General features: G+C 41.2%; 1 protein-coding gene across 1 annotated transcript; it reads right to left on the bottom strand.

Annotated features, from left to right (window-relative positions):
- Nucleotides 1-1,616: 1,616 nt before the first annotated feature.
- Nucleotides 1,617-11,366, bottom strand: LOC311292090 (GTPase IMAP family member 8-like). The gene is made up of 3 exons (XM_084411557.1): nt 11,299-11,366; nt 4,959-5,567; nt 1,617-4,851 (listed from the first exon to the last, which is right to left on the bottom strand). The coding sequence occupies exons 2-3, from the start codon at nt 5,551-5,553 to the stop codon at nt 3,677-3,679; spliced, it is 1,770 nt and encodes a 589-aa protein (XP_084267683.1). The 5' UTR covers nt 5,554-5,567; nt 11,299-11,366; the 3' UTR covers nt 1,617-3,676.
- Between the last annotated feature and the right edge of the window lie 3,508 nt (nt 11,367-14,874).

Here is a 14,874-nt window from a genome sequence, read left to right as displayed (position 1 = left end):
CAATTCATGCCCCCATATGTCAGAACCCCTGTTTCAAGCCTGGTATGATGGATGCTGGTTTTATGCAGTGGTCAAATAAAGGTATAACTACTATCAGAGATCTCTACATTGATAATCACTTTGCTTCTTTTGCCCAACTCCAGGCTAAATTTAAACTCTCTACTAATCAATTTTTTCGTTATCTACAAATTAGGAATTTTGTCAAGCATACTTCTTCTCCTCTAAATGCGACCCCCATGCAACATGACTTTTTTGATATAATGACCACCCCTCCCACCTCCAAACATTTGGTCTCTCGGTTGGTTAATCTCTTCGTTGTGGCAACCCCATCTCTCCATATTAAAGAGGCGTGGATCAAGGACACTGGCGAAGTTATATCTGATGAGTTATGGGCGATAGGTTTAAACAGGATAAAATCATGCTCTATTAATGCTCGACTTCAGCTTATCCAGTTTAAAGTAGTTCATAGGTTGCACTATTCCAAGACTAGACTGAATAAATTTTTTCCTGCTGTTTCCCCAACTTGTGATAAATGCAAATCAGCTGAGGGAACTCTTGGGCATCTTTTCTGGTCCTGCTCTAAGCTCACAAGATTCTGGGTTGACATTTTCAGTTTGTACAGTGCTGTTTATAATAGACAACTGGCTCCTGACTGTCTCTTAGTGATATTGGGCTGCTCCAACGATTCTTTGGCTCTTCCTTCTGCTTTACAACAAGCCCTCATGTTTGGTATGACCATCGCAAAACGAGTTATCCTAAAGGAGTGGAAATCAGCTTCCCCTCCTTGTTTCAAGTGGTGGCTTAATGATATGGTTTCCTGTTTATACCTTGAAGAAATACGGTTTTCTATGTCTAACTCTCTAGATAAATTCAAGAAGATCTGGGGCCCTTTCATAGATTACATCAGGAAGAAGAGCCCACAAACTGGGACCTAATTTATTCATTTTTATATATATATTTTTTTATTCTACTTATTTTTTATCCTCACTGAGTCCCTCACTCCCCTCAGGTACAGGCTTCCTTGACTTAATCTGTGGACGTTTTAGGGCATCTGCTCAGTGAATGGACACGTATATGTATACCTTTTCCTTTTTATATTATGTGCGATTGCTGGCTGTTTGTGTTTGTTTATTTTTGTATTGTTTGTATTATGTATGTAAAAAATCTGCATAAATAAAAAAAAAAAAAAAAAAAAGGAGAAGTTCACTTTTAAAATGAAAATTCTGTCATCATATACTCACCCTCATGTTGTTTCAAAGCTGTATGCATTTCTTTCTTCTGCTGAACAGAAAGGAAGATATTTAGAAGAATATCAGTAACCAGACAGTTTTTGGGTCCCATTGACTTCCATAGTAGGAAAAAAATATACTATGGAAGTCATTGGGACCCAAAAACTGTCTGGTTACTGATATTCTTCTAAATATCTTCCTTTCTGTTCAGCAGAAGAAATAAATTCATACAGCTTTGAAACAACATGAGGGTGAGTATATGATGACAGAATTTTCATTTTAAAAGTGAACTTCTCCTTTAAATCAATATTAGTTAATCATCTCACATGTAACGAATACGACTCTGGGTAAATATGAATTAGCTCAAGAATATGGGGAATCTTGGTAATATTAATATTTATCATTTATCATATTATTTGTCATAATTCATAAGTCGCATGTACATTTATTTTATCAATTATCGAGATTACCTTGTTCTATAACTATCTGACCAACATTTAATTCGTCCAGCGAAACAAATGTAAAATCATTACAGTCAAGAAGAGGTATTCACAAACTTCAAGAGAGTTTCATGTCCTGGCCACGGACACCCAACTTTCTGAGTTTATAAATTAAAACTACTGAATGTAGTCTAATATCGAGCTTGTAGCTTAAATAAGATCTTTGATTTCATTGACTTCATAAAAAGTGGGTTTTCAAACACAGAGACAGTTAAAAGTATAAATGGGTTTATTAATAAAATGGCACACGCTAGAGATTATAAGCTACAAATATAAACGTACGTAAAAATGCAAACAATAAACAAACAACATATAACCAAACAATAACATAAGTGATCAGAATGAAATGAAAGAAAGAAAGAAAGAAAAGAGAATAAAGAGAAGAGAAAAGCTAGTAATTATTACATACAGAAACCAAAGTTCGCGAGACAACCTGGAAAGCAGTTTTATCAGATAAGGTTACCGTCACTTGCACGTTTGTTCTCTGTTCGGCGCGATGCTGAAACTGGCAGGACAGCGCGGATGGTGTCCTGTTTCTGTTGCGTCTTCAGGTGCCGCGAAGTTTAAAGGCTCACTGGATGTAACATTACCGAGAAAGTTCGTCTTCCGTGCGGAAGAGGTTGCAAAGCTTGGTTGCAAAGACGGCAGGCTTTTACATGACGCGGGCCATGTGTCCCAGAGGCCGAGGCGAGGGCCTGTCCAACCGGAGCAGCGCTGCACGTGGAGAAAGAGGAGGAGGAGGTCAAGCGGGATCGATGAGAGAAGAGCAGGGATCAGAGAGAAGAGAGAGAGAAGTGGGGGTCTCGTCCTTTTAACAGACATCTGTTTACGCCCTGTTTTGTGACAGAGCGAATCAGCTCTCCTGATATGAAGCGGGAAACAGTTCTTTGTGTGAAGAAGAAGACGCCTACTTTGACTTTGTCATGTGAGAGATAGAATTCGTATTTCCTCTTTCAGACAAGATACTACCCGTAAGAATACATTTCATTGTAATCTCATACATATATGTAATTCCGTGAGATCACTACGATTAGAATGATACCAGACATGGTGTACAGAACATGGGAATACAGATATGCATTTCTAATGTAGGATTCTGAGCATTTTAAGAGTCAATTGATTTCTTATGATAGAACATAGAAAATCTCAATCTACCATGGAAATTATACACACATAAAAATACATATCAGAAACATGGTTCTTGGATTGCCTGTGTGGAAGTGTATGGAATGTGGGCTTGCAGGAACTGGATGAGATGCAGCTCTGGGTCATAAAGTTTACGACCATGTCGGGGTCGATTTACAAGACACTATTGAGGAACCTTCTTTCAGTGAACATTTAGAATTCAAGATTTTACTCTTAGCAACCCACACCTCTATTACACGTGCATATAGGAATGTACACACATTATGAAAATAAAAGAAAAGATATTTCTCGTATTCTCAGTTATACACAAAAGGGTGTTTGTGTGTGTGTGTGGAATGTCATGAGGCTGTAAAGTCGGGGGAGACCCAGCCAAACTGGCGCTGGCAAATTGGTCCTTGTAGGGTAATTATTAACCAGTTAGGACAAAGACGCTGTGTTTTGGCGTCACATGATTCCTTCATTTGAAAAGCAGATGCCATTGTCGCTACACACACTAGATCAAAGATTATTTTCAGGAACTACAAGAAACTGCACAAATTAAAGATGGGTTGATGATTGGTCACACGGATGATTGATTGTTTTTTTTACATTATTCTATACATTGCTATTTAAATGTTACCATATCTGCTTTGATTATATCCCCTGTCACCTTTATCACTCTCTCAATCTCATCTTGTCTTTGTTTCTCTTGTTGTTTTCTCTTCTCGTCCTCTCTCTGTCTCTTTACTTAGTCTTTCTTATTCAGATTTCAGTTGAGCTTCCATCACTGCTCTGGTTTCCGCATGTCTCCTTTCTGACTCTCTAAAACTCCTCTTGTTTCTTCTTTTCTTCATCTTGTCTTTGTTTCTCATCTTGCTTTATCTCCTCTTTACATTTTTTGACAAAGTACCCAACTGTGCCACCTACTAAAGCACCTACTCCAGTAGCTACTGCAGCACCTCCAGCACATAGTAAAGCACCTTTAGCTATAAGAAGAGCACCAGCACCAACTCCAGCACCAACTCCCATCACAGCTGCACCTATTAAAATATGGTGCCCGTACATGGACCAAAATTTACCAAATCCATTTTCATCATCTTTTTTATTTTCTGAGCTTCCTTTGCTCTCTGCTTTAGGTCCTTCTTGTTCAGAATTCAGTTGATCTTCCTCTTTCATCTCTGCTCTGATTCTCTCCTCAGTCTCCTTTCTCACTCTCTCAATCTCCTCTTGTCTTCGTTTCTCTACTTGTTGTTTTCTCTCTTCTTCCTCTCTCTGTCTCTTCTCTTCTTCCTCTCGTCTGAATCTCTGAGCATCTTCAAACATCTGATTACTGTAGTGTCCTCCTCCGTTCTGCTCTATCATTGTGTCAATCTTCTTCAGTAGATCATTCACCTGATCTCTGTTATTCATATCTCTATTGTTGAAGTCGTGAAATCTGCCTCCACACTGATCAACTAGACGTCTTAATGCCCTGTTCTCCTCAATGAGTTTCTCTACAGACTCTCCATCTTCTAGCAGATCTCCATGAGTGAAGAGAACAATGGAGTATTTTAACACTTCTTCACCAAACAATATCTCAATGATCTGAGGAATCTGCTGCTCATGTTCAGTGAATCTCTCATCTAATCTCAACACAATGATAAAAGCGTGCGGTCCAGGACTGGATATATAAACACTTCTCGCTATCTCTTTCACTAACTCTTCAGTTTTCATCTGTGTGTCGAATAATCCAGGAGTATCAACTACAGACACAGATCTGCCTGAAACAGTGGCGTGTTTCTCTGAACATTCACTGGTTACTGAACTAGTACTCATCACAGAGTTAAACTCTCTCTGTCCCAGTATTGTGTTTCCAGCTGCACTCTTCCCAACTCCACTTTTACCCAGAAAAACAATCCGTCTAGATGAGAGACTGGAGACAGGAGCGTCTGGTTCAATGTTGTCTGGTATTTTTCTCATCAGTGGATTCGGCTTCAATGTCTCTGCTACTTTTCCTTCTACATCATAAAAAAAATAAAATGTTAAAGAATTTAACAAACTCACAGCAAAGTTTTTTTTATATAAAAAATGTCCAGAATATGAAATATTGCTATAAAAGACTCACCTTGTATGTCAAAATATGGCTTAAGTATTTTTATAAACAGCATTTGAACTTGTTCAGTGTGTCCTCTCTTCTTGTTGTTGAACACATGGTATCTGTGATCATATTTCTGAACGAGGTTCTTCAGTGGTTCAGTGTCATCGATTAACTCTTTTATAGTTGTGTTTTCTTCCTCCAGTTCGTCTCCTCTGGTGAAGAGAATCCAGGTTTTCTTCATGCGCTGTTCTCCTAACAGCTCCTCAATCTTATCCACAGTTTTACTGTCTTCTTCAGTGAATCTGTCAGCTTTGATGACCAGCAGAAACACACAGAGATCTGATTCACATCTCTGAAGAACCTTTTCATTTATCATCTGCTGAATCTCTTCGTCACTCAGCTTTGTGTTGAATAATCCTGGTGTGTCATAAACAGTGACTGGAAAGTGACCAACAGCTCCAGATTCAACAGCAACATTTCGAGTAACAGATCCAGAGCTTCTCTTTGAGATGAAAGCTCGTCGTCCCAGGATTGTGTTTCCTGATGCACTTTTCCCAGCTCTTGTTTTCCCCAGTAGGACCACATTCAAACGTTCATTCGGTTCTGTATTTTTTTCTCCCATCTTCAGTACGTGTCCTAAAAATAATTAACAACTTAGTGTGAGGAAGAATTAAGTGTTATACATTTTTTTTCTAGTGTTCATTATTAGATGTTTAATCTTTTGAATCTTCCACATATGGATCTTCTCCTGGGTTAGGGTTAGGGTTAGCACACATTACTACTTGACACCAGGCCTATAGGTAAATCTAATGGCAGCCCTACTGTAAACCCTAACGCTCAAAATAATTAATTGGGTTGAGTAGGACAAATTAAATTAAACTAACTAGTTCAGTCAAATTAACTTTTATGAGTATTTAGCACTTTCTTTTTCTTTCAAGTTCACATAACTGATATATTTTAAGTAAACTGAACTGTTTCATTGTTTTGAGTTTTATGAAATAATTTATTTTAATTTAGACAAACTTAAGTTTAACTGAAAGGCTGGGATGTCTATTTCCCAGCGTGCTTTGCCGATGGCACTCGAAAGGGAGAGTAAATGCTAAAATTAAGTGTATTATAATGTTGTTGTTTTTTGTGTGTACGTGTGTAAGATTAATGTTAAGTGTGAGATTTAGTAGTGATTAATAATAATAATAATAATAATAATTCATTACATTTATATAGCGCTTTTCTCTGCACTCAAAGCGCTTTACATTGAAGGGGGGATCTCCTCAACCACCACCAATCTGCAGCATCCACCTGGATGATGCGATGGCAGCCATATTGCATATTGCGCCCACCACACACCAGCTTACTGGTGGAGAGGAGACAGTAGCCGCGTTTCCATTACCCTTCAAATTGCGCAAATTGAAATTGCGAATTGAAAATACGCTTAATGGAAACACGTAAATTTCGCAAAAACTCCCATTTATCGCAAAAAAGTTTTTACGCTCTCATGAGGTGGTGTTTCAGGCAATTTGAAAAAGGAATATTTCGCAAAACTGCAATGGAAACAGTTTTTGCGCATTTACAGTCACCTGACTTAGAAGACGCAGTGTGTTTGAAGTCCATGTATAGCTACGCAAATAATAATAATTTTATATTATTTTATTATAACATTTAATAGGCTATATTTAGAAGACGCTTTTATGCAAAAAAGGAACAAAGCTGAGCGTGGAGCGCGCACTGCATGACACGGAGGCGCGGCCGCGAACACTTGCATTTTCCTATCAACAGCTAGTGGAAACAACTTAAAATAGGCTACTCTATCATTTCTGGTCAGACAGAAAATAATAATACATTATTCTCAACCACTTTTATTTGTGTAAACTCACAATAACAAGAAAACGCTGTGCTTTTGTAAAATAAAAGAAACAGAGGCACTTTCATGATCTCCGTAAACTGGAGCGCGAGAACTGAAACAAAATATAGCCTATGTAGGCTAAAGCTTGAAATGTCCACTTTAAAACGAACAAATTCGAATCGAAAGCTAATACCTTTTGATTATGTAGGCTAATCCGTATGAAAGCATTTCTCTCTAAAAGCGCATCTGCTTAACAGCGGAGATGGAGATGTGATTTTAGCCGACACTTAGAAAACAATAGTTTATTAATTATATTAATGGCTCTTCTCATTCAGCACTGCGGGAAAGACATCAAATCCAGTTTCTAATTTGGCCTTAGAAAACCAGTAAAATCGACATGTTTTCCATATTAATTTGTGAATATTTTAAATGTTTAATAAAGGGGCAAAAAGTCATAAACAAAGCACAGCAGTTGTGTGTAGCCAGTTCAAATTAAAATTTTGGTGTTCAACTTTACGTTTTAAAAAGACAACAACCGTTCATTTTTCGTTTTTCAATTAGGGGTTAAAAAAGTAAAAACAAATATCTGTTGATAGTCCATGCATGCAGAGACCAGCGCTCTGGGTGAGGATGCAGGATCGTGCCGCGGTCTTGAGAGAGAAGGTCTCTTCTCGCCGGTATCGGCCAGGGGGCTGTGTCTGCCAGCCGTACTAAATCTGGGAACCATGCCTGATTCTCCCAGTACGGGGCTATGAGGAGCACCGTGTGGCGCGCTTCCCTGATTCTCTGGATGACCTGTGGTAGCAGAGAGATCGGGGGGAAAGCGTACAGGTTTGGGCCAGCGTGTCCTCGCTCTTTTAAAAGAACTTTGGGCAATGCGCGTTGTCTTCTGACGCAAATAGGTTGACTTTCGCTTTGCCGAAACGGCGCCACAGTGACTGGACTGTTTGGGGATGCAAACACCACTCCCCCGGGGGAACTTTGTCCCTGGACAGTCTGTCTGGACCTTCGTTCAGGCGACCCGGCACATGTGCGGCTCTCAGCGAGAGCAGTGAGTGCTGAGCCCACACAAGGAGGCGTTCCGTCAGGGTGCAGAGTGTTTTGGATCTGACACTGCCCTGGCGGTTCACATAGGCCCCCATTGACTTGTTGTCCGTGCGGACTAGTACACGGTGGCGCCTTTATGTGTGGGAGGAAGTGCTTGAGCACGTTCTCGACCGCCAGCATCTCTAGACAGTTTGTATGAAGGCGACTCTCCTGGTCTGACCAGAGGCCATAGACCGGTCTGCCCTCTAAGAGCACTCCCCAACCTCCGTTGGACACGTCTGTCGAGACAACTTTCCGGTGCGAGACAACTCCCTTTGTCACTCCTGTGTGATACCATTTGGCTGCCAGCCAGGGCCGCAGGGCTAAAACACAGCCATGATTCACCATGATTCAGTAAGCCCAGCTGGAGCACCGCTGCAGCTGAAGCCATATGCCCCAGGATTCGCTGGAATGTTCTCAGCGGAATCCGGCTGCCCGTCTGGAAAGACGCGGCGAGATGTCGAATGCGGTGTGCACGCTGCTCCGACAATCTGGCCATCATAGCCATTGAGTCCAGTTCTATTCCGAGAAAGGAAGTTGACTGACGGGGCAGTAATGAGCTCTTGGTCCAGTTGACCGAGAGACCCAGGCTTTCCAGATGGCTAAGAAGCGCTGTTCTGTGAGACAAAAGCTCTGTCTCTGACTGCGCTAAAATCAGTCAGTCATCCAGATAGTTCAGTATCCGCATCTCCTGTCTTCTCAGCGGGGCGAGAGCCGCGTCCATGGACTTCGTGAATGTACGGGGTGGTAAAGATAGACCTAACGGCAGGACGGTGTACTGATATGCCTGACCGTCGAAGGCGAATCTCAAGAATGGCCTGTGACGGGGCGTTATCTGGATCTGAAAATATGCATCCTTCAGATCGAGAGATATAAACAAGATCAAAAATAGGTCTTAGCGCTCCGTCCTTCTTGAGTACGAGGAAATAACGGTTGTAAAAGCCCGACTCGCTCAGAGAAAGATGCACCCGTTCTATAGCCCCCTTGTGCAGCAGCTTTGCTATTTCTGCTTGAAGCAGATGCGCCACTTCTGTGTTCACTCTCGCCTCGGTCCGTGCTACAAAGCGTGGGGGGCGGCGAGCGAATTGAAGCGAATAGCCGTGCATTATAGTATTCAGCACCCATTCTGACACGCCCTGGATAGCTTGCCATGCTTCTGCACACCTCGCTAGGGGTCGAATGGTCTCTGGGTTCAGATCGCCGCACTGTGCGGGATGGGGAACCTGTATCAGAGAAGATGGGGCGGCGCGCACATTGGTGACCGGCTGTACGGCACACAGCGGCTCGATCGCTGTGGATGGAGCATATTTTGCTGCTAGAAACCCATGGCGCGAGAGCGGCACAGGGGTAAACATGTTTTATAGTAAGTGCGCGGACACAGGGCTTACATTCGCAACACGGCCAGTGTTTGGGAGCTTTAGATGACCTGCATCCTGGGGTAACTGTGTGACAGAGCTGGCAGTGGGTAGGTGTGGGCACAGAGTTGTGGGCACATTCTCTACGCTTAGCACTCGAGCGGCGCGTGCCCGCTTTATGAGAGTGCGGTCTGTGAGCGTTACCGGGGAGATTGTGTTTGTGTGTAGTGGTGAACACGGGGGTGTGGGCACATTTTCTACACTGATGACACCTTTGGCATGAGCCGGAAAACCCGAAATAATACTCTTTATGAGATTTCTCTGGGCCGCCGTAAAAACGGCGTTTGTGTGCAGGCGAGCGAGTTGTGTTACTGGCTCTTTGCCAGTAAAAAAAGCTGCTGCAGTAGCCTTCTCTAAGGGGACTGACAGAGCTGAGTGCTTTGATGGTGGTCCGGCAGCGGCGGGACTCAGCCATCTTTCTTGCGGTCGCTAGGAGGACTTTGCGGGCTCAGGCTTCAGTGTTATCCTGGGCCGGGGTCCCCGGGGGGGAGGCAGTTTGTGACGGCTGGCTGAGCGCGATCTAGGGCAGCTGCCCTGGCGTTGCTGTGCAGACGGAGGCCAGGCAGAGCGCTGAGACGAGCTGCGTGCAGAAGGCTGATTCTGCGAGCGGCCTGCAGACGAGCTCGAGCGGCGGGGCAGGAAAAGGTTCATCGCCTGCGACGCCTTCTATACCTCCAAGAAACGATCCAAAATCCCGCTGACCGCTGACCGCTGGGCCGAACAGGCCGGTGGAAGAGAGCGGGGCGTTGAGGAAAACGGGGGGCCGGAGATTATGAGGCTCATGGGAGGGGTTCCGGCGAGCCCTCGGCTGCGGGTTCCGGTAGCCTCTGGGAGCGCCGTTTCTTCTTACGCGGCCCAGTGGAGGCAGACGGAGAGACAGCGGGAGCGTCGAACATGGCGAGTAGAGCCCGCAGGGTCGACATCGGCAGTTCTTCGCACAGTACGCAGCCGCCCGAAGAGAGGGTGAAGGCTGCGTGTTCCGGGCCCAGGCAGAGAGCGCAGACAACATGGCGGTCCCTGTCGCTGAGCGGAGCTTTGCAGGAAAAGCAAGGCATTTTGAAACAAACGCCTCGTGCTGTGAAAGCAGAAGAAAAATGATATAAACACCGGATAGCATAGCAGGCAGGGATGGCTGAAGGCGGCGAAGACGGCCGGCTTCCTCAGGCTGAATCCTCGGCTTGCAAGTCGCTTGATTCGGCGGCGGCTTCCTCAGAGTACAGCGATGCGGAGAGCTTCGCTGAAGAGACGAAAATCAAACTTATAGCAGCCCTGAGCCCCTTATAAAGACTAAACCACGCCCCTAATGACGGGCCGTGACATGATAGCGTGCTAATCGGACGTGACGTCTCGCCAAGGGCTCAGCTATAGGCTGCTGCAGTTGCCGCAGGACAGCCAATGAGCGCGCTAGAATGCCCGCTCTAGGTCTGCTTGCTGCTGCACTGCGTTGACAAGACTATTAAATTAAAGGATAATTTTTTGGCTTCATATCTCGAGTAAAGATGACTTTACCCGAAGCGTAAGCTACTACGCAATACGAGAGAACCTCTCTTAAGAGAACTCTTTAATTACAATAGTTTTGTTGTGGTTTCACATGAAAGAAGTTCACAGTAATAATTTGCTCACATTATTAATGCATTATAATTTTTAGTTAATACATTTAAATGACAGTTGGTCAATTTAAGGCTGTTGGTTTCTGCAAGTGAAAGTAGTTAACTCGAGTTTTAATTTAGTGCATTTTTACAGTTACATACTGTAGATTACAGTAAAGAACTGTACAAATAACAGTATATTACTGGCAACAGTGTTGCCAGTATTTTACAGTAAAAAAAAACTGGTAAGGTCTAACAGTGTAAGCATCAAATATCAATCTAATTGCTCAATATTATTTTTACTAATGATTATTCCACTTCTTAACAATAACTCAGTTCATTTCTCACACAGCGGTTGTGATAGTTATTTTACTTGTCATTTGCACAACTTAATTATAATAAATGGAAATTAGCAGTATAGGAGTTAAGCTTACCTGAAATGTACTTCACTTGACAAAGATGTTTTTTAGTTGTGAATTTGCAGTCTGGTCTGTCTAAGCATGACTGTGGTTTGCTGTTCTGTGTGGCTGTTATTTGTTATGTCAGCCCTCCCCAAAAGAGAATTCACACAAGCATGTGACTTACAGGAAAGCAGAGCTATTATATCTTTCACTTTCAGGGCCATTGCTAATGGGGAGAAAGGTTGATTTAACGGTCTCTGCGTTGTGTATTTTTTTTCTTTTTCTTTTGTGATAGTTGGCTCGGCAGTGGGTCTAGTTGTTTTCTAGAGGTTGTGGCTTCATACGCAGGTGAAGAGAACAGTATTTTTTCAAACAACACTAGGGTTGTATCCTTTTCTGAGTCTGCTATTCCTTCACAGTAAATTCCCCAGTGTTAAATTAACACCGCTCAGTGTTCATATGGGAACCACCAACAAAGCCTTAGATGAAATCAACTGGAAAGACATGACATATCTCTTATTACAAACCAGTTTAACCTTATTTCTGTCATTCATCTACAGAAGTTCTTTTTGAGAATGAACACATTTTTAGATGTTGAAGGTTATTACAATGTCTGGTCACCATTATGGTGCTAGTTATAGTATTTTGCTAAATGTGTACTATTTTTTTTTTTTTTTTATGAGGCATTTATATAGCGCTTTCATATGTACTACTGTACACCCAAAGCGCTTTACAATCATATCAAGGGATCTCTCCTCAACCACCACCAGTGTGCAGCATCCACTTGGATGATGCGACGGCAGCCACAGTACAACGGCGCCAGTGCGCTCACCACACACCAGCTATAGGTGGAGAGAGGAGAGAGAGTGATAGAGCCAATTCAATGTAAGGGGATTATTAGGAGCCCATGATTGGTAAGGGCCAATGGGTGGAATGTGGCCAGGACTATATTACATATTTATTATATTTTTACTTACACTTTTAGACCTTACCGGGGTTTTTTACAGTAAAATACTGGCAACACTGTTGCCAGTAATTTACTGTTAATTGTACAGTATGTTACTGTAAAAATGCACTAAAACTCGAGTTAACTAATTTCACTTGCAGAAACCGACTGTCTTAAATTAACCAACTGTCATTTAAAAGTATTAACTAAAATTTATAATGCATTAATAAAGTGAGCAAAGGATTACTGTGAACTTACTTCATTTGAAACCACAAAAAAAAATGGTAAATAAAAAGATTTCTACTTGATCAGCAACTACACAGTCACTGCCTTTTAAATAAAGCAACATGCAGCATATCATCAATGTCTCTCGATCTTCTCCTGGACTGAAGCACAGGCTCTACTCTTCTGCACAATGGTGACCCAAAAAATAAGATTTTACAGTAAACTACTGGCAACAGTGTTGCCAGTATAAACCTGTTTCATAACTTACAGTTTATTACTGTTAAAATACATGTTGTGGGTGTGTCTCTTTATCTTACACTGTTAACCCTTTCAACCCCACAGGGAAATCCACACTACAAAGAGTAAAAAGTAACACTGACGCAGTGTTGCAGTGAGATAATTAAGTGAATATGTAAGTGATTGTTGAGCATTAGTGATGAACACCTGCTGTTAGAACAGAAAATAGAGAAACACAAGAACTTCAACTGACTTCCAGCCATTACACATTATTACACTTATTATTATGACTTTATTTCTGTCATACATCTACAGAAGTTGTTGTTGAGATGTTTAATTGAAAATGTTTGGTTTGAAGTTACCATTTGTGCACACTTGTGCACACACACAGTTTATGAATGATTGTGGTTATGTTGATTATGGTGATAAAATCATCATATAGCCTGTTCATTCACTAAGGAATTCATTCCTACTCATTCAGAGTTTAATCTTCAATCAAAAGTGTTACATTATCACCGCTGTAAAACTACAGCAATAAATTACAATGAGTTATTTTTTAACACATCATGCATAAACCAAAAAAAAAACAAAGCTATGCTGTCTTTTAGAAACAGAGATATCACAATTTAGCACATGAATCTCAACAATGGTGGCAATATTTTTTTATTATTCATGCAGCAGTGCATGCTGGGAGTTTTATATTATCCTGGAACCCAGCATGCATTGCGACATGAAACTTTTGATTGTCACCATTGCTGAGATTCATAATGCTGATTGTTGATGTCTGTGTGTGTCAAGCAGAAGTTAAAAATGTTTTAATGCGCTCTATGATTACAATATTGTTCAGAAGACATGATTACAGTTATTGATTTCATGTAGTAGATTCACAGATAAATATGAAATACCCATAAATTCAAAGATTATATACAGGAAAGCTCTGAAAATAAGACATGTGCAGGATAAATGTTAAATCATCACAAAAGCCAAAAACAACTAATCGTCTTCTTCTTGACTTTTTCTTGCCATAACAAATGTGTTTTATAAACTCACTGTTACAGCAGTCAGAGAGAGATGAATGGTAAGAAGTCAAGGGGCAAGAGACCAACTAAAGCAAATACCGATCTCCATCATGGTGACAACAAACTTTATTATTAACTAAATCTCTGTTAATTCTCAACAAGAACTTTTGTACATGTATGAAAGAAATAATCGTAAACTGGTTTGTAAACTGGTTTCACACTCAGTGTTACTGGAAGTCAGTTGTAGTTCTTGTGTTTCTCTTTTTTCTGTTCTTGATTCTCTGTCCTACAGTGATTCTGCTTATCAGTGTTCATCAGTTTCTCAATTCACTCACTTCTTTTCATTCAAGGGGACTATATTAGTGAACTAATGTAGGGAATAGTGAATGAGGGTATAGGGTGTGATTGGGAAAACAGCCTCTGAGTGTCGACTTTGAGCGCTGTTAATTCACAGTATATTCCTGTAGGCTAGTTTTATTTTCTACGGTATATTACTGTTTTAATGGAAAATGGTATGATACTGTCTGAATTACGCCTTTTTTTACAGCAAGGGTTAACAGTGTATATCATTAAATAAAGTTGTTATTATAATAAAAACGCATTATATTTATTAGTTATTTTAGTTATTTTTAACCTTTTTACATAATTGTACCTTTAGGGGTACAATGGCTTGTCACTGGGGCTGTACCCTCAAGGGTACAATATTGTACCCTTGGCATAGGGTACATATTTGTCCCCTTGTGATTTGTACCTTAAGAGACCAGTCTTGTACCTGTGGTGACAATTTTGTACCTTTATTTAACAGTACAAAAATGGACCCTTCAAAAATGGTACAAAATTGGCTTTGACAGGGTACAATCATTGACTATTTTGAGATTGTTGAGATTTATTTTATATAAAAATGTATTAAATCCTTTTCGTTTTCACATTTTCCAACATTTCATTTTAAACTCAATGTCTAACTGTGACATATAAATTATCATCTGAATAAGTGTCATTTGCCTGAAAGTCCATTTCATGTCCTTTCATCTCGACGCCGGTTACTTCTATTCCTGCTTCTGATATTTTCTGAAGGACCTCCTCGGTTGAAAGCCCTGTAAGAGCCATGAGTAACCGTGCTATGACTTCTTCTCCACGATGCCCAAAAGAAAGAAAGACCGCAAACTGGACGTTCTTTTAAAT

Source organism: Rutilus rutilus, assembly GCF_951802725.1.
Source record: "Rutilus rutilus genome assembly, chromosome: 1".
NCBI classification, from domain to species: domain Eukaryota; kingdom Metazoa; phylum Chordata; class Actinopteri; order Cypriniformes; family Leuciscidae; genus Rutilus; species Rutilus rutilus.
This window is presented reverse-complemented; position numbering and strand designations above follow the sequence as displayed.